At 42.0% G+C, this 22,896-nt stretch overlaps 1 protein-coding gene across 4 annotated transcripts in view; it reads left to right on the forward strand.

The window, feature by feature from the left end:
* The window catches only part of LOC143930676 (protein FRA10AC1), a 67,446-nt gene that overhangs the window by 34,116 nt on the left and 10,434 nt on the right, over positions 1-22,896 (forward strand). For 2 of the 4 annotated variants that reach the window (XM_077455189.1, XM_077455191.1), the window contains exons 8-11: positions 4,156-4,201; positions 10,364-10,477; positions 15,081-15,123; positions 21,142-21,254. In XM_077455189.1, the coding sequence (XP_077311315.1) occupies positions 4,156-4,201; positions 10,364-10,477; positions 15,081-15,123; positions 21,142-21,254 (316 nt within the window). The remainder of the gene's footprint in view (positions 1-4,155; positions 4,202-10,363; positions 10,478-15,080; positions 15,124-21,141; positions 21,255-22,896) is intronic. The other 2 variants (XM_077455190.1, XM_077455192.1) reach the window with 1 other exon arrangement.

A 22,896-nucleotide genomic window follows, 5' to 3' on the forward strand; every position in this document is an offset into this window, starting at 1 on the left:
AGTTAATGTCTGCAGAAAAAAATTGAAAAGTTCTGCTCCCTATTTGTGGACATAAATTGTTGTTTGTTCATTCACCTCCTCTGTTAGACAGGAAATTATTTTTGTTTACACTTTTGTCTCTTATTTTTTAACAACTAGAAAAAAAGACGTGTAAAAAAAAAAGAATGCAACAATGGATGCTAACTGAACTGAAGTCAGATACAGTATGTAAACTGGTGTAACCTCAATCGGTGTTCATTAGTTTTTTTTTCTTGGCAAAAATGGGACTGAACTGATGATGCCCACGTGGCAAGGGGACTTCAGTAAGTTCTTCAATTACTTTATTTAAATTGATGGTCATTACTTTCATTAAAGTGAATGTAAACCCTCTCCTATACTTAGTGACGTGAACAGCCTCAGACAATACACAGAGATAAAACAAATCTCTGTATACTGTATAAGTTTTACATGTATATCTGCTGTCTTCAGCTTGATATATTCTTTAGAAATCTAACATTGTGTTAGAATTCTTTACTTCCTCATTCAGCAGTAGGAGTGCATTCTTGGCTACTTACTGTGTGACAGCTTATTAGAAAAAAGGCAGGATCTGGAGCCAGAAGGAATGTCAGCCAAGCAAGCCTTTAACAGGAATATAGGAGAGTGTCTCTAGAGATGTGACCAAGGCGAAGGCAGAGATCATCTTGACTGGACGGCTTAAGTAGGCAGGACTGATGAGCAGGATATCATCAACAGGTGAGTCACTGTGGAGAGATAGGAGCTGGCAATTAGCCGACAGCTGAGCGGCCAGCTCAGAGAAGGAAGGGCTGAGTCCAGCCCTGACAGATAAGAAAACACTACAGATATATATGTGCCTAGGTCAAATTTCATGAATCGGGTTTACATCCACTTTAAGATCTGTTTAGCATCCCAAATCTGCAACTAAAGTTTGCATTAACCGCATGCCGACTTCTTCTTTTTTTTTTTCTTTTTACGGGTCATAGCCAAAAGACAGCTACAGTGCGGTCAGCTTATTCTGGGAGGGCTTCCATGACGCCCTCACAGAATCTTGCTCCCGCGCACCCCCCGAAACATCTGTAACCGCCAGGTCCGGAAGATGTGGCAGATCACAGTAAATGGCCGCTGATATCGGCCGTTTACCACGTGATCGCTCTGTCAAATGACGGAGCGATCACAACAATAGACTGGTGTCATGTCCAGTTCCTCCCTCCCCTCTCTGTACCGATCAGTACAGTGTGAGGGGAGAGATAGTTTGCAGCAGCGCTGGGGGCTGGATGTGTAGTGCCCGCAGCGCTGCTCAGTGCCCATCTGCCATACCCTGAAATACTCACCCGCGCGCTGCAATACTCACCCGCACGCTGCAATACTCACCCGTACTCTGCAATAATCTGCCATCCATCCATACTCTGCAATACTCTGCCATCCATCCATACTCTGCCATCCATCCATACCTACCTACCCATCCATACCCAGCCATCCACATCCATGGCTCATCCATGCCACATCAGTTGTTACTACAGTGCCTCAAAGTGTAATTAGATAGTCAAATTAGACTTGAAATTTATGCTTTGAGAACGCCTGATGGCGCTCTTGCATGTTGGGCCTCTGTATGTGGCCACGCTGTGTAAAAGTCTCACATGTGGTATCGCCATACTCAGGAGTATCAGAATGTATTTTGGGATGTAATTTGTTGTATGCATATGCTGTGTGTGAGATAACATGACAATTTTGTGGAAAGAAAAAAAATAAATAACTTGACTTTGCACAGAATTGTGGGAAACAATTACAACTTCCAAAACCTTACTGCGCCTCTTTCTAAATACCTTGGAATGTCTACTTTCCAAACAGGGGTAATTGTACTTTCCTGGCATGTTAGGGTCTCAAGAAATGAAATGATCAGAAATGAGGCCATCAGTACTTCAGATGTGAACACTTTTCAGAGATTGGCACCATTGCTTGTGGACTCTATAACTTTCTCACCGACCAAATAATATACACCAACTTTGATTATTTTTACCAAAGATATGTAGAAGTATACATTTTGGCCAAAATGTATGAAGAAAAATTACTCATTTGCTAAATTTTAACAGAAACAAAGACTTCTTTTTTTTTTTTTTTTAACAGAATTTTCTGTATTTTTTTAGTTTATAGCGCAAAAAATAAAAAACCCAGCAGTGATTAAATACCACCAAAATATAGCTCTATTTGTATGAAGAAAAAGGACACAAATTTCATATGGGTACAGTGTTGCATGACTGAGTAATTGTCATTCAAAGTGTGACAGCATCGAAAGCTGAAAATTGTTCTGGTTAGGAAGGGGTTTTAAGGGTCAAGTGCTTAAACCCAATTTTTTTTCCCCTAAAATTAAAACACAGATACTTAACCTGCTCTGTGCAATGGTATTGCACAAAAGCAGCCCCAGACCTCCTCTTCTGGAGTCCCCCGAAGGTTCTCTCTGCTTCTCCCCTTCTGCTAATGCCCCCCATAGAAAGCCTCTTGCGGGTGCGTTTCTGAGCTGGCCTGTATATGTCCATAGACACAGCTTTGCTTGGTCCCACCTTCCACCCTCTCCTTACTGGTTTTGATTGATGGCTGCAGGAACCAATGGCTCCTGTTGCCATAAAAGCCTCCAGTGAGACCAGGAAGAGGAGAGAAGAGTTGCATCAGATGGGCACAGCACTGGATCAAGAATGGACTTGGTTAAGTGTTTAAGGGGGAGGGGGCTGGGGGATGTTGCTTTTGAAAGTTTTTTTCACCCTAATGTTGAAAATGCATTAAGATAGAAATCATATTGCCTTTAGAACCACTTTAAAGGGTTAGTTCGCTTTTACAGAAAAAAACTGTAAAAGTGAACTAAGGCCGCGTACACACGGGCGGACTGTCTGACGGACTTGGTCCGCTGAAACGTGTTTCAGCGGACAATCCGCGCGTGTGTGGGCTTCAGGGGACAGTCTGGCGGACTAAGTCGTTCGGAATTTCCGTAATATTGTCCGTCCAAACTTGGTTTCAGCGGACAGTCCGCTCGTGAGTAGGCTAGTTCGACGGACTAAGTATGGCGCATGCTCAGAAAGGATTTACACGGCCGAAGGTTGCATTGCAGTGTATTGGACGTCGTATTTCTAGTCCCGTCGTACGTGCTGTACACGTCATCGCGCAAGCTTTCAGCGGACTGTCTGTTCATCGTGTGTGGTCAAGTCCGTTCATTCAAAAGTAGGACGGACTGTCTGACGGACTTAGTTGGACGGATAGTCCGCCCTTGTGTACGCGGCCTAACAACAGACACTCCCTCTGCACCCCCAGTCCTCTCTGTGTTTACCTCTGGTGATCACAAGTTGTCAGGGCTCCTGCAGCTGATCCAGGGATTTGAAATCCCCACTGTTCTCCATGAGTGCCTCCAGGACAGACCAGATGGATTCTGATTGGTAAGCTCCGTCACATTGACTGGGATGCTGAAGTGGTTGCGGGAGCCCTGACAGCTCAGGATTGCCAGAGGCAAGTACAGCAGGGACCAGGGGGGTGGGGAGAATGTCTGGTGTTCACCTTTTAAATATTTTTCTGTTAAGGTGAACTAACCATTTAAAGGCTTTCACAAAGCTAAATGAATCTTTGTAAAAGCTTGCTGTACATGTTGCTTTCATATAGGCTCATGCTCTTGAGTACAAGTCCTTAAAATTTAAGTTTACCTTTTCATAAAAAATTAAAAGGTGAGCTAATGCCCTTCACGCTATACCCACCTCCCCGGTCCCTGCTACCCTTTATATTTACTTCTGTGGGTGATGAGCTGTCAGTGCCTGTGCAGTTTATTTGAAATCTCCGCTCTTCTCCCTCTTCTTTATGTAGGGCTTCTGGGATGGAGCAGAGTAATTCTGATTGGTCAGTGCCAGCACAGAGCACCCTTCTGATCTTTCCCAGAAGCCTTGCAGAAATAAGGGGGGGGGGGAATGGGGATTTCAAATTTTCCATCGGAAAATTCAACTGTTTGTACAGGGCATAAGAGTGGCACAAAAAATGATTACTGATTTAATTGGTTTAGACCACTGCAGTGCTTGCAAGGCTCTTTGTTTTATTATATAGGTGACGAATACTAGTACAGTTTTCTGAACAACTCTTCTGTGTTTTTTTTTTTTTTATTTATTGTTTTTTTTTTCATTTTGCCAGTTTGGATTTCGATGGAGAGTGGAAAAAGAAGTAATCTCTGGAAAAGGTAATAGTGTTTTTTTACATTTTTGACTGCAGAGGTAAATCTTCCATCCACCTGTCTTGGGTGCAGGGGCCATTCTTTGTACCTTTTTGTTAACCAAAAAAATTTGAAATAAAGTTGATTTTGTATATAATTCTGAAAAGAATATTCTTATATTGAACAGGTTTTGTTTTTATAACAGATATTTTTGTACAAGATCTTTTATCAAAGCTTCGCATAGATTCCATACTATAGTTACAGCCCTATAGTTACTGGGTAAACACCTTGATATTCCTTAATATATACTATATGTCCCATTGGTGCCAAGCCAGTCATGGAGGAGCCTCTAAAAATAATGATGGTAAATGTTTGCATCTGGTTCAGATTATTATTAGAGGCTTCCCTTCGTTGCTAAGCCATGCCAACTGATAACCCCTGGCTCAGTGACCAATAAGGGCACAATTATTGGAAAGGGGAATATCGGGTGGCTATAACCTACTGAAAACAAAACCTTTAAATGTTAAAAAAAAAAAAAGGCATACAGGTTCAAATGGTTGAAATCTACTGGCATTCATGGTTTGCTACATACTTCTGTTATACTGATTATGAGCAGTAGAGGGAGCTGCAGTCCAATAGTGTTTACAATATTGCCTCCATATGAACATAGTCTACACGTAAGCTGAATGGAAGAAATGTTTGTATGCGTCTCCCTCTTTAGAAGGGTGCATTTAGACACGTGTCAGCCCTTCCTGCCCATCTTCTGCAGCCCCATTGACATGAATGTGTCACGTTTGGTGGCAGTACTGCTCACTAAACAACAGGTTTATTTTTTCTGTGATCAAAGCATTGAGTGGGCAAAGTGGTAGTGTCTCTTTTATAGGTGAACTCTGTAAAATAAATAAATTGTCTTGCAGTGAGGGACCCTTGGGGGTACAGTTAGTTCCCTATATACGAACATTCAACTTAAAAAATTTCACAGATGTAAACGTGTTTGCATGTCCAATCCTGTAAAGTTGGGTACACACACTCATTTTTAGTTTTTTCCATTCAACCCAACGACCTGAACAAAAAGAACTGAAACATCACTGCACAAGCATTGCTTGTGTTAGTACACAATGATCTACCATGCTGTGCCTTTGTGTTTTGACAGCCCCCCTCCCCCCCAGCCCCCCTTCACCCCCCCCCCCCCAGAACACACTGATCAGCGATCGCAGCCTTTCTGAGCTTTTCTGGATTTACAAACAAGTTAAACTTATGAACAAGCTCCTGGAATGGAACTCATTTGTAAGTAGGGTACTTACTGTAGAGGAAAGCCTGTACTTTAACCCTTTGTTGCTCTGCATCTATACAGACTCTGAATCTTGTCACCTGACATTTTTCTTCTGGGTGTTGCTATTCATTATCCTTGGAAGTCATTGGCTTTTTTACATTGTCCTCCCAACCCCCTTTGATAATCTTGGTTGACATTATCAGGTGGTAGTTAAAAGTCAAATGTTAAACAGGATAAGTGTCTTTCTTGTATAATCAGATTAGACAGTCTTCACATACAGTTGCACAGTGTTAGAAAGCTTAGGCTAGGCTAGAAAATGCATGTCGCTATATCGCAGTTTGATTACCATTGACTTCTGAAGTGACAACATAACTTGCATACACTACGAGGAGCACTATGGGGTTGATTTACTAAAGGCAAATAGTAAGTGCACTGCACATGCAGTCGCTCTAGATCTGAGGGGAACATGCAAGGAAAATAAACAGCATTTTTGCTTACAGATGATTGGATGATTGAAATTAGCAGAGCTTTCCCTCAGATCTAGCACAACTGCACTTGCAGTGCACAGTATATTTACCTTTAGTAAATCGACCTCTATATGTCTTTAGGTTGAAAGTACAATTTTTGTTTATGGGGTTCCCATGCCCCTCAAAATCAGACTCATGGGAGAATTTAAACACAGTATGGTGTTGTGAACAAGGCACGTAGGAAATTATTGTTTTCTGTGTGACCTGTGTGGGAAAACGCAGGCTACTGAAAATGGTGTGGACATGTGGTGACCTGCATTTTTCCCCCACCAGATAAGCGCAGGTCATTGCTTTTATTTTTTTCCCAATTTTATTTTGAAGTGTCACTTCATTTGTGTCTATAAACAGCAGTACTGTGCATTGCACTTCTGTGCAGTGACATGCATTGCCATCCAGTGTGGTGCAGAAAAATGCAGACATGCTGCATTTTTCTGCTCTGCAACACACCGCACTTCACACCACTGTTGTGATGTGAACAGAGCACATTATCCTTGTTTTCTATGTGCTCTAGCGGTGACCTGCATTTATGCAGTGTGGAAAAATGCAGGTCGCTGCACATAGTGATAATGAGCCCTATAAGATTATGCTGCCCAAAAATTTGATCCAAGGGGAACCCACGCTCTTCAAAATTACAACCAGCTGTTGTGAAGGGGTTGCCATATTTAGTGCTGGTACTACTGCATCTATCCCAGTAAGCATGGAGCGCACATTAAAGCCTTGTGCACACCATCAGAAAATTTTTTGGACGACCGAATACAACTTCAGAAGTGATGTGTTGAATTGTTTTGTATGTGTTCTTTCGTTTCTTCACATGCGTAGTCTTGCTGTTAAGATTTTTTTCAGGCGAAAACTGCACTAACTAAACGAAAATTGGATGTTGAGGTCACATCCAGCTTTTGTCATATGAAAGACCGCAATTGGCTGTCGAAAGCACCTTACTAATGATCCGAAAAGTGGCAGATTGTTCGTCAGACTAAATTTTACATCCGATTTTCGTATCGGGTAAACGGGCCTATAATCGGATTATTCTACAAGAATATTAGTGATAACTGTCTAGCCTGCTCTAGAGAAATGAACGCTGGAAATGTATTGGTTACCATTGGTGTCACAGGCTTGTTTGTGTGAAGGAGCCCCCACCCCCTATTAGCGGAAGCAGGGTTTCAGCTCTCGCACACAGACTGACAGCTGATTAGACACCTGCACACATAGGGCTGGTGTAAATAATGGGATCAGATGTATGACGATATCAGTCGCGTCAGTGAAGAGGTCATTCCTTCGCATTGGTCTGGTATGATGTTACAGGATCCCATGTGTGCGTATTTGTGCCAGTATTACCCAGGCTGCATCAGAGTTTGAGACACCAAGGTATCAAAGATTAACTCCACCGCCTTTTTAAAAGGAAAAGACTTGCTGTGAAATCTGTACTTTTGTGATGTAGGTAGTCATGCCGTGTGTGATCATAATGGTATTACAAGCTAGCATATGCTGCAGACGTAAAGCTCGTGCGCGGGAGGGGGGTTCTTGCAGAGCTACCTGTTAGCTGCTTAAGCTGGAGCACTTTCAGGTTAATCTTCCAGTGATTTCTCCTTTAACGCAGGACGTGGATCTAGCAGCTAACAAATACCTGGTAGTGACGCTCACTGAGTGCTCATGTGTGCCATACCTGCAGTGCCCTTATGTTGGGTATTGGTGCATGTAATGAAAACATCTATGTTGCTCTTGTTATCATTGGTATAGTAATTGAGCATTCCATTTTGTAATCAACTAAATACATTTCAAACTCTGGTTCAATCTGCTTGTAGCCATGGCATATGTACCTTTGCTAGGTATTCCTCCTGAATATAAAGTAACATTGCACATAAAAAATTGTTTTTGCCTTAGCTAGGTTTGAATTGGGTAGTAGTTTTACAATGAGGAAAAGGCATTAAAATAATATGCTGCCTCACTAACACAGTTCTTCAGGTTAGTTGCTTTGAAGATAATACTCTTTACATCTCGTGATTACATTGTAAGTTGATTTTTCTATTTCAAGAAGACAAGTGACCTGCTTTGGAACCATTAGCATGTATAAACCTAAAAACCTCTCTTATTGGCTCTCTTTTGGTCTGTTAAATAAAAAAACTTTCAATTTTTAAATAGTTTTTATTTTTTTATTTGTGTTAATCTGTTTAATACGTGCAAAATATACCTGTTGATTCTGCTAGAAATCCAGTGAACTCTTTCTGTACAGGTCCCTCTGTGGACTACAGAAAATCTCCCTCATTCCTATGGAGAGATGTGGGTGTTCTTTAGTGCCAACATGCTTCTTGTCTGAGGCCAACAATACTACTGCTGCACAGGTACAGTGGAGTAAATAAAAATTGTCACCTTAGGGAAATTGTTTGCGGAATAAGCACAACCTACACAATTGTTAGTTCAAATGCATAGATTAAATTGGCTCAACTATACAAAAATAACAGTTGTAATCAAGGATCAGCCTTAAGGCGTGTTTGGATACTAGTCTGAACCCACACCTGAGCTATCCTGCAAGGAAGCTGTCACTGTGGACCACCAGTCATAAGCAGCTGAGGCATTCCTCACTCCGCAGCTACACGTGTATATGTGCAACTGCAGGACCCTTTCACATGTTTTGCAGAGGGTTCTTGATGTCTTGGGTGGGCCCGTCCACAAATGCGATCCGCCACCGTTCTCAGTATTTTTTTTATTTTTTTACAATTTATTTCATTTTTAGGAGCCCCTGTTAGGGGGCTTTAGTGAGATATCATGGCTCTAAATAGATCTCTGATGGTCCACCTTTTGGACAGAGAAAATAGATTGAGGATGCAGTCCTCAATCTATATCATTTTTTCAAACGCATTTTATTTGGAAAAAAAGTTTGATGAATTAAAAAATAACAGTAAAGTTAGCCCATTTTTTTTGTATAATGTGAAAGATGGTGTTACGCTGAGTAAATAGATACCTAACATGTCACGCTTTAAAATTGTACAAACTCATGGAATGGCACCAAACTTCGGTACTTAAAAATCTCCTTAGGCGATGCTACAGGTTACCATTTTAGAGTTAGAGGAGATCTAGTACTAGAATTGTTGCTCTCGCTGTAACGCACACGGCGATACCTCACATGTGTGGTTTGAATGGCGTTTACATATGTGGGCGGGACATGCGTGTGCGTTTGCTTTTGTGGGCAAGCACACGGGGCCAGGGTCGCTTTTAAATTTAATTTTTTTTATTTTTTCACTTTTTTTTATTTTTACACTTTCTCTTACATTTTTTTTTTATCACTTTTATTCCTATTACAAGGAATGTAAACGTCCCTTGTAATAGAAATAGTGCGTGACAGGTCCTCTTTATGGAGAGATGTGGGGTCTATAAGACCCCACATCTCTCCTCCAGGCTGGAAAGCAGAGATCAAAAAAAAAAATGAACGATCCCATGCTTTCCAGCCACGATCGCAGCTCTGTTTACAACTGCGGTTCGGACGTATAGCTGCAGGCATTCAGATATCCCCACTGAAAGACAAAGACGTCATATGGGTGCTAATGCTTGAAAATCCTCCGATGTGGCTGAATGAAAACAATTCTGCAGAGAAGAGTGGGCCAGAATTCTTCCACAGCGATGTAAGAGACTTATGCCAGTTATTGTAAACACTTGATTGCAGTTGTTGCCGCCAAGGTTCGCACAACCAGTTATTAGGTTTAGGGGGCAATTACGTTTTCACAAAGGGCCAGGGTGGTTTGGACAGCTTTTTTTTCCTCTAACTGAAATCATCAGTTTATGTTTATCTTTGTGTAATATTAAAACTTATTTGATCTGAATCATTTAAGTGTGACAAATTTGCAAAAAAAATAAATAAAATCAAGAAGGAGGCAAATACTTTTTCACGGCACTGTATGCCTGGGCCCATCTGGGTCATATAGGGCTGCACTACAAATATATACTTATATGCTATACATTACAATTGTTTCTTTTGTATAGTTGTACCCATTGAAATATTTGTATACTTTAGTACAACATATATGCATATAAACTACCAATTTTGTAAGTTGCACTTTATTCTTTACACTACTTCATGAAGTTGAGGTGCTGGATGACAACCCACTAAATTTAGAGCACCCATTTATGCTTGTATATGTATATGCAAATAATTTAAAGTATGCAAGACACTAATTTGATTTTTTGCACCAGAATTGGACAGGAAGTCTGTTACTGCCAGAATCGCCAGGCATAAATAAAAGGAAAAAGGCCCAAATAAAACCTAATGCGGCCACCAAACCTAAAAGACTGGTAAACTGCAATGTATTACTTTTTTGTTCTTGGGTTTAGATTAACTTTAACATCCACATACCTGCACTGTTAAACTTTTTTATTTTATTTTTTTCCTTTGCTCAGGTCAGTTCTCTTGTGGAAACAAGCGCTGTGATGAGAAGGAAGGCCTGAAAAGCTGGGAGGTCAATTTTGGGTATATAGAACATGACGAGAAGAAGAATGCTCTTGTAAAGCTGAGTAAGTTACTCCATCCAGTTATTGTCAGGTCTTCTATATTGAAGCAACTAAAGCTTGTCACACTCCAGATTTTCCCTAACTTGTATATAAGCCCAGGCATTACAATCTAATATAAGCTTTAACATGTTAATGTCATTTTCAGAATTTTAAATCTGCAGCTCTTCTTAACGTAATGCCTGGTAATCCCACCATTAAAGTGCCATTAAACCCATTCGTAATACTTCATATTCCCATCGCACATGTTCCTGGTATAAGCTCTCAAGGTTTGGGTGCTGCAGCAACAACCAGCTGGATACTGGTTCAAGTCACAACGTAGATATTTGCCAGCACACCAAGGATCGGCACAAAGTGGTGTCCAAACTGGTAATTTATTGCATGATCACAACACCTTTCTTGTGTTGTGATCATGCAATAAACTACAATGACAATGACACGGTCCTTGTCCAAGCACTTCCTGTATAAGGGGCACAACATTCTGTCCTTGTCTGACAGTTGTGCTTTTGAGTTGTCAGTCTGTCCCTCGTGCTCCTGATAGATTCTACAAGTGACCATTTCAACGCACATTATACAGGCATGGTTCACTATTATCGCCATAAGGCAATCCATTCCAAAAATGCCATGCAGATATTGCTTGAGTACATGTAGACAGGAAGTGGCTGCAAAAAGGCTGTCGGGCATCAGCAGTGCTGAGATGCAACTAAGGTTTAAAGCCTCTTTCATGCAGGCGGCAGTAAAAACTGGCAGTTTGATCGCCCACTTAAAGGCTAAACAACAGTTAGAGGATGCTGCTCACATGCCGCAGGGCTTTGTGCCACAGCAAATTTAACACGACATGCAAAGTCAACAGGGAACTGAAACAGAGCATGCTCCATAGAGGACACCAGCTGGTGGACACAGTGAAGACGGGAGGGAAAGCTGGAGGCAGAATCAATATTTTAATCTACATAGACCAAATGCTTTAGTGGCTTTGTGAGGTTGCACACTCTGGTATATAGCATATAATGAGAGTTTTATATATTCTGGGTTTAATGACACTTGAAAGTAATACCTTAATGCATTGTTTACAGTAAGTATACAGTTTACAGTCTCCCTGTCCCCCCTTCCCCTGTGTGAAGGAGAAAAGATCAGCGCTGTGCATGGCTGCATCTATTCTCCTCTCTTTATACAGCATTCGAGCAGCAGCAGGAGTGTTAATCTTTAGCAGTGTTTCTCAACTCCAGTCCTCAATTGCCCCAACGGGTCATGTTTTCAAGATTTCCCTCAAATGAAACAGCTGTGGTAATTACTAAGGTAGTGAAACTGATCAAATCACCTGTGCAAAATAATGGGAAGCCTGAAAAAATGATCTGTTGGGGCGTCTTGAGGACTGGAGTTGAGAAACACTGGTCTGTAGACTCAGGTCAGGAGCAGGGGGACTATGCTTCTCCCCATAGCCAGCAGCTGGCTATGGTAGTCCCAAATAGAGGAGCGGAGATCACCGCCGGGGACCCGATAAAACAAGGATCAGGGCAGCTCTGAGCAATGCCACTGCACAGAGCAGGTATAATGTGTTTGTTATTTTAATAAAATGAAATAAATTGCCTTTAGTAACACTTTAAGGGCATTGGCTAATTTTAACCAAGCCCACTAGGGAGTAAAAACAACATTTTATTTTAAAAAAGATGGTATACATGTATGTTTTTATGCTGCTCAGGGCTTTAGCAAACTAAATCTCGTAATCATTCTCAAATCTACATTTTTATCCATCCACTTTCAATTTGTTGCTTTTGGAGGAGCAAAATTTACCAATAATTATGAAGAGTAAGGACCTACCTAAACAATCCAGGAGATTAAAGGCTAAAGCTAGTCATAGACCGGTAGGTTTTTTATTTTTGTTTTCATTTAGCCAGTAGGCTGAAAGGGAAAAAAAAAAGGCTTCCTCCAACACAAACAAGATGGATAGAGAAGTCCTCTCCATCGGGACGTTGTCAGAATACACTAGTAAGAAGCAGGAGCTGCTAATTGACATAGTTTTCCAACATACCCTCTTTGATTGACTTCTGTTGAAGTGATTGATTGAAATTTGTCTGGCCAGGTGTAGTCCACTATTTTCTAAAAAAGAATTGCATTGAAGCCTTCAAAGCAATGAAATTATGATTAATGAATCATGGGTGCAATGCACAGGCTCTTTCTGCAGCTGCTGGACCATACCAGGGTGGGTGCAGTTACAGGGCTCCAGTTGCATGACTTATAGGAATTTTTGGGCATAAAAAGCAAGCAAAATGTATTGCACAATGCCAAGTCTTCTTTTTTTTTTTGACAAAGTGGAATTTTCCTTTTAAGACCGTTTGACATGAATACGTGACATTCATCATGTTTATAATAAATCAAAAACACAATAAAGCCTTTGTAGGGGATGTTTTGTCAAATGAGTGCATCAGAAGGAGATATAGGCAACTGTTGTGTTAAGAGTCAGCAGTTGTATGATAAACATGGAAAAGACTATATTTATTTTTCTTTACTCTTTCTTTGTAATGGGATTAAACCGTATGACTGCTTGACTTGTCTACACTGGACTCCTAGCTACATAAAATATATACACTGCAACCAAAGTGAAGCCATCTGCTCCCACTAAACTGTCCTTCACCTGTTAAAACAAGATGGCCCAGGGGGTATTTGCTTCCCTGCTGTCCCTTCTATCCTTTCTAATAAAATGTAGATTGGCATTCATCCAAAATCTGTGGGATGTCTATCCTGCTGCCCCACAGTTATTACAATTTTTAGTTGTTTTTTTTTTTTTTTTATTCACAGACCAAAACAAAATAAATTGCATATATTCCTTTTTCTTTTGTATAGATATGTGTTTACATAAAATTTAATCTAAAAACAAGATATATGACATTAGGGTGCTAAAGTACTGTGTATCCTTAACAATAGACATGTCTTTTTTTTTTCTTTTGGAAAATATCATTGTCCTCTTTTGATTTTAACCTTTTATTTACATCTCAGTGCTACTGATCTTTTGCAGTCTGTTCCTGTCTATGTGCACTCCAATGTCATCTGCATGTCATTGTCAAGGGGGGGCTTTCTGGTAATGACAAGGGTGGGACATGCCTGAGCATTGGCACAACTCTTTATAGATTCCACTAGCAGGGCATGACAATGCAGCACAGCAACTGGGAGGTAGGGATAGGGAATTGTCACGCCGTGCCTAAACAAGGACCTGCATTGAAGGATTACATGGTATTATTTAAAAATGGCTTGAAATAATATTAACATGTTAAAATTCGTTTTTCATGTTTGGGCTTAAATATACTTGTATATACTTTTATATTTTGTAAGGGGATATGAAATCTGCCATTACTGACCACCTCCTTAAGATGCTAGTTGCCTGGCTGTTGCACGAATGTTAAAGCAACAGTTTTTGGTCACTTGTTAAAAGTGTTAAAGCAAGGAGGTCAACCTGATAGCCAAGTAACTAGCTTTATCAGAAATTGCAGCCACCACATCAGCAAAGTCACTGTCATCCAACATGGGTTCCTTCTCCCGGATAGCAAGCAACTGAGCTGCAAGTTGGAAAATGACTTGCTAATATATTGCCAGACTTGCCAGGCTTCACAAGTTTGTTGCAAAATTGCAGCAAGTCTGCATTGCATGACTCCAGATTAACTTTGCACGTTCTGGTTCAGTTATGTTGTGCAGAAGTCATCCCACCACAGGGGTCGCTGTGGCTGAGTTTTCATGCTGTAGACTCACCACTGCAACTTTTGCTCTTGCTAGAGACTTTCCACACAAATTTGCTACAAATTGGAATAGTGTCAAACAGAACTTGTGCTTCAAGTGCTCTGCAAGTGTACAACTTGCCAGTGAAAATGTGCAGTAAGTTAACAGACTTACAATTCAACACTGCCACAAATTTGCGGCAAGATATCCCTGCTACCTATGATAGAGTGTAAAAAAAAGTTTGATATGTTTTGTGTCTCTCTCTCTTGACATAGCTCTTTGTAATTGAAAAGCATTCATAGTCTACCATCTCTTTTGGGGGCAGGACGTAAAAGTACAAAGCAAAATGAAGGATTACGAAAGACTTAAAGTAATACAGTGAGGGGAAAAAAGTATTTGATCCCCTGCTTTTGTCAATTGGTCATTCAGGCCTATGGTCTGGAACATAAAGCTGCTCCCTTCAAGGTGAGAGCTCATTCTACCAGGGGTGTAGGAACCTCCTGGGCTTTTCTCCATCAGCTGCTACCTGGTCTTCAGTGCATACGTTCACAAAATTTTATCAAGTGGCTGTTCAAGCAGCCGAGAATTCGGCTTTCGGCCGCAGTGTACTGTGGGCTGCCGTATAAGGTCTGATGGCTATTGTTTGGCAGGGTGTCTCCCTTCCCTCAAGGCTATTGCTCTGGGACATCCCAGCAGGTAATGAATATTAGCCTAACACTGTGTCCCATGATGTACTCAAAGAAAATAATTTTACAGGTAAGTATGATGAAAAAATCTTATTTTTCCTCACAAATAAGACAATATAGTAGTAGGCACAGAAAGCATATTAAAAACCACAGGAAGAAAGTCTCTCTCTTTATTATAAAGTTATGACTGATGCATTTAAATGCTCTTCTTATAGGGTTGTGTCCAGAATGCTCCTACAAACTGAATTTCCATCACAAGTAAGTTGCCCATATCACTTATTCATTAAATGCAAGCAGTGATATTTCTGTAGCAGTATTTCATAGGGTATCATAAGTTTGTAATGTTTAAACATAAAGCGCCTTATTCAGTAATCAGTAATCAATCATCATTCATTCTGCTCAAATCGCACTGATGCAAATTATGTTCTGCCTGGCTTCTATGGGTTAACATAAATGACATAAACCTGTATCAAGGAATTACTGGAGGTTGCTGTTATTGGTCTTGAGTTCCCAAGCTGACCCTCTTCAATCCACTACAGTTAGTGACCTAAAATGTGTATGCAAATAAGGACTTTTGACATTACCAATCTACATACTTGTTCTGAGAAATATTGATGCCAGTGGAAAGGCAACTAGTATTCTCAAAGGTTGTCAGGTGTGACAGTCTCCATATTTCTCTTATGAAAGGGTTATTGTAAGAGTAAGAACCTGTTACTAAACAGCGGTGGCCGGTCCATAAGGGGTGCAGGGGTGCCGCCCCGTATCCTCCATGTGGGGCACCAGACGCATAGATTTCTAGGAGTTTATTTTTGTATTTTTGAAGCACGATTACAGCCTGAGGCTCTGATTGGCTTCAAAAAGGTTGGTCTTGGGGGCTCAGGACACATATCACTGCACCCCAAGCCTACCCACTTGTGACATTAGCAAATTAACATTCGCTATTGTCTTCCTGCTTCTCCTCCCTGACCAATCAGGACAGGAAGCAGGACATAAGACTATATTGGCCGGGAGAAGCCAGGGAAGCCGCCCGCGACCTGGAGGATGGGGGGGGGGTTATTTGCCTAAGGCCGCGTACACACGCGCGGACTGTTCGCCCAACTTTGTCCGTCCAACAGTTTCAGCAAACAGTCCGCTCAAAATTAGCATGGACGGACATGCCCACACACGACGAACGAACAGTTTGCTGAAACCGTGCGCGATGACGTGAACAGCACGTACGACGGGACGAAAAATACGACGTCCTATACACTGCATTATAGCTTTCGGCGTGAAAATCCTTTCTGAGCATGCGCGCAACTTTGTTTGACGAACAAGCCTACACACGAGCGGGCTGTTCGCTGAAACAAGGTTTCAGCGGACAGTTTTTCGGAATTTCCGAAAAACCTTGTCCGTCCAACTGTCCGCTGAAACTGTCCGCTGAAAGCCCACACACGAGCGGACTGTCCGCCCAAACACTGTTCAGCGGACAAAGTTGGGCGAACAGTCCGCCCGTGTGTACGCGGCCTAAGTTTAGTCCAAATTAGAAAAATCAGCACAAGGGATGTTACTGATAATTGAATGTGTCCTCTGTGCAGCTGTCTCCTGCTTACCTTGCAGACTTCATCCTCTGACCCCCTTCCCCATGCCTACTCTGTAATCTTCCAATGTGATGTATTGTAGGTTAATAGAATTGAGGGAGCAGTGACAGGGACTCGTGGAGCATGCCTGCTTTTCCTGTCCAGCTCCTCCATTCATAGATTGCATTTAATTCATAGAAGCTGTACTACAGCTATCATAAATTAAAGCTTTTAAATACATCAAATATTGATATTAAACAGTCCACCTTGCTGCTTCCTTTAACCTGTTGCCGTCTGCTTAAAACACGTTAGGTTTCAAAATGGTGGGAACATGTTCATGTGACCACTGTGACAACGAATCAGTGGTCACATGATCACTGATCCTTCCCTCCTTCCATGTATACAGACCCTATTAGGGGCTGCTGGGCAGGAAGGGGTTAGAGCCCACTTGAACCCTCAATTTAAATTCACTTAATACATTCCAGGTGAACAAAAGCAAAAGGTTACATAGTAGGTGAGGTTGAAAAAAGACAGAAGTCTATCAAGCCCAACCTATGTGTGTGATTGTATGTCAGTATTACATTGTATATCCCTGTATGTTGCTGTCATTCAGCTGCTTATCTAATAGTTTCTTGAAACTATCAATGAGCCTCGCTAAAACCACTGCCTGTGGAAGGGAATTCCACATCCTTGCTGCTCTTACAGTAAAGAACCCTCAACGTAGTTTTAAAGTTAAACCTCTTTTCTTCTAATTTTAATAAGTGGTCACGAGTCTTGTTAAACTCCCTTTTGCAAAAAAGTTGAATCCCTATTGTGGGGTCACCAGTATGATATTTGCATATTGAAATCATATCCCCTCTCAAGCGTCTCTTCTCCAGAGAGAATAAGTTCAGTGTTCGCAACCTTTCCTCCAGACCCTTTATTAGCTTTGTTGCCCTTCTTTGTACTCGCTTTATTTCCAGTACATCCTTCCTGAGGACTGGTGCCCAGAACTGGACGGCATACCCCAGGTGCGGCCGGACCAGAGTCTTGTAGAGCGGGAGAATTATCGTTTTATCTCTGGAGTTGATTCCCTTTTTAATGCATGCCAATATTCTGTTTGCTTTGTTAGCAGCAGCTTGGAATTGCATGCCTTGGCTGAGCCTATCTACTAGGACCCCCAGGAACCTTTTCCATCCTAGATTCCCCCAAAGGTTCTCCCCCCAGTGTATAGATTGCATTCCTATTTTTGCCACCCAAAGGCATTTTTTTAATTTTTTTTACATTGAACCTCATTTGCCATGTAGTTGCCCACCCCATTAATTTGTTCAGATCTTTTGGCAAGGTTTCCACATCCTGCAGATAAGTTATTGCCCTGCTTAGTATCATCCCCCAATACAGAGTTGAACTGTTTACCCCATCATCTGGGTCATTTATGAACAAATTAAATAGGATTGATCCCAGCATAGAACCCTGGGGGACTCCACTACCCACCCCTGTCCATTCCGAGTACTCCCCATTTATCACCACCCTCTGAACTCGCCCTTGTAGTCAGTTTTAAATCCATGTACTCACCCTATGGTCCATGCCAGCGGACCTTATTTTGTACAATAAATGTTTATGGGGAACTGTATCAAATGCTTTTGCAAAATCCAGATACACCACGTCTACGGGCCTTTCTTTATCTAGCTGGCAACTCACCTCCTCATAGAAGGTTAGTAGATTGGTTTGGCAAGAACGATTCTTCATGAATCCATGCTGATTACTGCTAATGATACCGCTCTCATTACTAAAATCTTTTATATAGTCCCTTATCCCCTCGAAGAGTTTACATATTATTGATGTTAGGCTAACTGGTCTGTAATTCCCAGGGATGTATTTTGGGCCCTTTTTAAATATTGGTGCTACATTGGCTTTTCTCCAATCAGCTGGTACCATTCCAGTCAGTATACTGTCAGTAAAAATTAGGAACAATGGTCTGGCAATTATTTGACTTAGTTCCCTCGGGTGCAAGACATCTGGTCCTGGTGATTTATTAATGTTAAGTTTCACCAGTCTATTTCTAATTCGGTCCTCTGTTAGCCATGGGGGTGCTTTCTGTGTCATGAGGACAAACACTGCAGTTTTGGTTACTGAAGCCCCCCGATTCCCTCATGAAGACTGAGGAGAAGAATAAATTCAATACCTTTGCCATCTCGATTGGATGATCAAGGAACACATACATGCCGCAAGATGTACAACAAGTCGCCTCTCCACACCCACCGGGCGTCATACCTATTAAATCTAATGAGGATTGGGGATTATACCCTGTCCAAATCACCTAACAACTAGCTTCCTGACACTAATACTCAAGACAATACACAGGTACTTGCAGACCTACATGCACTCGCAGACCTTTCGGTTTGTTTTCTTTGTAATGCAGCCACAGCTTGAGTAGAAAAACCCGTGCCCTACCACCAGCAGCAGAGTGGGACCCTTGCTGTCTGTAGGAATCAGTTATATAATCACAGAGGGGAGCCCCTGCAAAATAATTGCTGCTTTCACACAGAGAGCAAGGGTCCCACTCTACAGTAAGCTGGCACAGGACAGGCTTTTCTACTCAAGCTGTGGCCGCTTTAGAAAACAACATACATTGAACATCTTTTGGTTTTGATGCACCTGGGATGTACTTGGCTAATAGAAATTGAGGGTTCGGATGGGCTTTAAACAATTGGCAGTCCATCCCTCCAAATACTTGTCTTCTAATGCCGCGTACATACGATCAGACTATCCGGCGGACAGCGGAGGTCCACCGGACTTTCCGAACGAGCGGACTTGCCCACACACGACAAGATTTTTCCGCTGGACTTTTGGCGGAGGTCCGCTGGACTTTTGAAATGAATGGACTTGCGCACACACGGCGTAAAGTCCGTTAATTTTGAACGTGACTCCAGGTAGACAGGACTAGCGAAGGAAGTCAATGTCGCCACCTCCATCGAGATTGACACCTCGCGAGCCCCGTCGCCTGGTATGGATTTAAAGGGGAACCCCTAAAGTCCATACCAGACCCTTATCTGAGAACGCAGCCCGGCCAGTCAGGAAAGGGGGTGGGAACGAGCGGGCTGCGAGCCGTACCAGGCCGCGTGCCCTCAGCATAGCAGGGTGCTTTGGGGAAGGGGGGCCGTAGCACCTTGTCACCATGTTGATGAGGACAAGGGCCTATTCCCAACGACCCTGGCTGTTGGTTGTCGGGGTCTGCGGACAGGGGGGTTATCAGAATCCGGGAGCCCCCTTTAATAAGGGGGCCCCCAGATCCTGCCCCCCCCCCACCCTATGGGAATGAGTATGGAATACGATGTACCCCTACCCATTCACCTGAGGGAATCCCCTGGGACTGTGACATCATAAGGGGCGGGGTCACCATGTGACATCAACCGGTAACCCCGCCCCTTATGCCTATATAAGTCGCCGCACAACGGGTCCCTGGCATTAAGGATGGAGAGGGCGTCATGTCAACAACGGAAGAAGGCGGCGGCTGCAGCGACAAGACTGGGCCAACGCTAGTAAATAAGCTGTAAGAAGATAGCGGAGGCCCGGCAGAAGAGCGGGACAAGACCCCCGAAGTCGGAAGAAGACCCCCGGACGGCAAAGAAAAAAGCTGGGCTCCTCCACTATTTAAAGAGCGGTAAAAGAGCAAAAGATAGCGGAGGAGCCCAGCGAGAAGACCACTGTCTAATAAACTACTTTAAAAACCTGTGTTGTGTTTTTTTTTTTTAATTAACACTCTTCCCTCAAAGCATCCCCCCATGTTAAGGGCACATGGCCTGGTATGGCTCGGGGGGGGGGGGGCTCGCTTGTCCCCACCCCCTTTCCTGACCGGCCGGGCTGTGTGCTCAGATAAGGGCCTGGGGATTCCCCTTTAAATCCATACCAGTCGACGGGGCTCGCAAGGTGTCAATATCGCCGTTGGAGGCGGCGACATTGACTTCCTTCGCTAGTCCCGTCTACCTGGAGTCATGTTCAAAATGAACGAACTTTACTCCATGTGTGGGCAAGTCCGTTCATTTCAAAAGTCCGGCGGACTAGCACACTGTGGACAATTTTGAGTCAAGAATTCTTTCTAAATCCGCCGGACTTTTGTGAAGAAAAAGTCAGTCGGAGCCCACTCAAGTCCGCCGGATAGTCCGATCGTGTGTAGGCCGCATAAAGGGTAGTCCCCGAGAATCTAATCAGTGGCTGCCTTACTGCTGGAAAGTATGAAAGAACCTTCGATCAGCAGTTAATTAGAGAAGAAAGTGTCCATGCAATGACAAATTGGATTCCATGGGGCCCAGATCTAGGAAGGTTCCTAGAGGATTGGACTGACAATTTTTAATATCAGAAGCAAGAGAGTTTTCAGGACATATTTAACTTTGTTCACTTTAAAACTTTACAAAAATACAACTTTTATTGTTTTTTTTTTTTTTTTCCTACCTCTGCTGTAAAATCTCCAAAGCCGACTTGGTGCAGTCTTTGTAACTACTTTGGTGAAGCTGTTGCCCATAGCAACCAGACACCTCAACTTTTGTTGCAATATGTTAGAAAACTGCTTCAGTGTCCCTAAAGGAACTGAAACATTTTATAGCACAGATTTGTGGATGAGCCCTGAAACTCTCCGGTGTTGCCATACACCTTGGTTAAACTCCAGCAGTTCCTTGGCATTGCGTTACTATCATCTTTGTATAAAATCCAGTATGTAATTGGTATCCCATTACCCTCACAGGAGAAAAGAGGTCCAGCCAAAGGCTAAGATAGGGAAGGCTTCGGAAGATACAGGAGAGCCTTCTGGAAAGAAGTCTAAGCATTCCCGCTCTCGCAAGAAGAGAAAAGGTAAAGGTAATGTGAAATTATGAACACTTGCTGTTTTTTTGTATATGTAGGTATCTTTCCTAAGCTGTTAAAATAAAGCCAAATCACTGAAATTAAAAAAAGGGTTTGGTTGGGTTGTTTCCAGATCTTGAGAATGTGGAGAACTATAGAATTAGTAGTATACGTACAGAAATGTAGGCTACCTCCAAATTAATATTTCCTTTCCACTGAGGGACCTTGGGTGAAAACTTGAGGTCAAGTAGGAAAAGTGGACAAAAAAATAATGACTCAACAAGGTGGTTGGGTACAAATGCCAACATGTTTTAAGGGTAAAAGCATCCACCTCAAGTCAGTGGAGTAAAGTTTAGCTGCTAAAGCCTTTTGGTATATATATTATGATGCTGTGCCTTGGGTGGTTGGCAGTACCTTCCGCAAGATAAGGTTTGGTGAGCCTTGCCTGTCAGCTGTGCTATGGAAATCATTTTTTTGTTAATTTCTGTTCCTTCCCACCTTTGCCACCTTTTGCAGTTTGTTGCATTAACTGCTTGCCAACTGCTCACTGTAGCTTTACGGCTGTGCAGAATCGAGTACATTTATAGATTTGATTCTGCTTTTCCGGGTAGGGGGCGCCTGCTGGCCTGGCTGTGCAGTGATTCCTCACAACACAATCACCGGGTGCCTATCAATGATTGACCAACAGCACCTGGTGATCGGCTCTGATCTTCCCGAACACAATTCTGTGAGTGTAAACAACACAGAGCTGTGTTCAGTCACAGGGGATCTCATTGTTGGCTAAGCAGGGAATGAACACAGATAGATAGATCTCCAGTAAAAGCAGTACACACATAAACACTTGTTAGACACACATTTAACCCCTTGAACAACCTAGATGTTAACCCTTTCCTGCCCAGTGTCATTAGTGCAGTGACCGTGCATAGTGTTATCACTGATAACTGTAATAACGGCACTTGTGATGTCAGTGGCAGTTAGTTCCCGCCAGCATCAGTTAGTGTCAGATTGTTCACCGCACTATCGCAGTCCAGTTATAAGTCACTGATCGTTGCCATTATTTATTTACTATTATTTAAAAAAAATTAAAATTCCAGTATATATCATATAGTTTGTAGACACTAACTTTTATGAAAACCAGTCAATAAACCAGTCAATTGTTTTTTTTTTTACCAAAGACATGTATCAGAATACATTTTGGCCAAAATTTATTAAGACATTTGATTTTGATTTTTTTTTTTTTATGTGATGTTTTTTAGTAGAAAGTAAAACATTTTGTTTTTTTTTTTTCAAAATGGTTGGCCTTTTCATTTATAAAATAATAAAAAAAAACCCAGAGGTGATAAAATACCACCAAAAGAAAGTTCTATCTATGGAGGAACAAAATTATATAAATTTTGTTTGGGTACAGTGCTGAAGGACCGTACAATTGTCAATTAAAGTAGCACAGTGCTGCATAACAAGAAATGGCCTGGTCGTGAAGGGGGTAAAACCTTCCAGAGCTGAGGTGGTTAAGGAAACCTATGCATTTGAAAACCTTCAAACTAATGGCAATGTAAAATGTGTATAAAATTGAATTTACCCACTTAAAAATGTATTTTCTGATGTATTTAAAAAACACATGCTTGTGAGCTCTTGATAAGTGAAAAACAGAAAAAGG

Source organism: Lithobates pipiens, unplaced genomic scaffold (assembly GCF_037356315.1).
Source record: "Lithobates pipiens isolate NorthernLeopardFrog02 unplaced genomic scaffold, aLitPip1_a1.2 Scaffold_25, whole genome shotgun sequence".
NCBI lineage: Eukaryota > Metazoa > Chordata > Amphibia > Anura > Ranidae > Lithobates > Lithobates pipiens.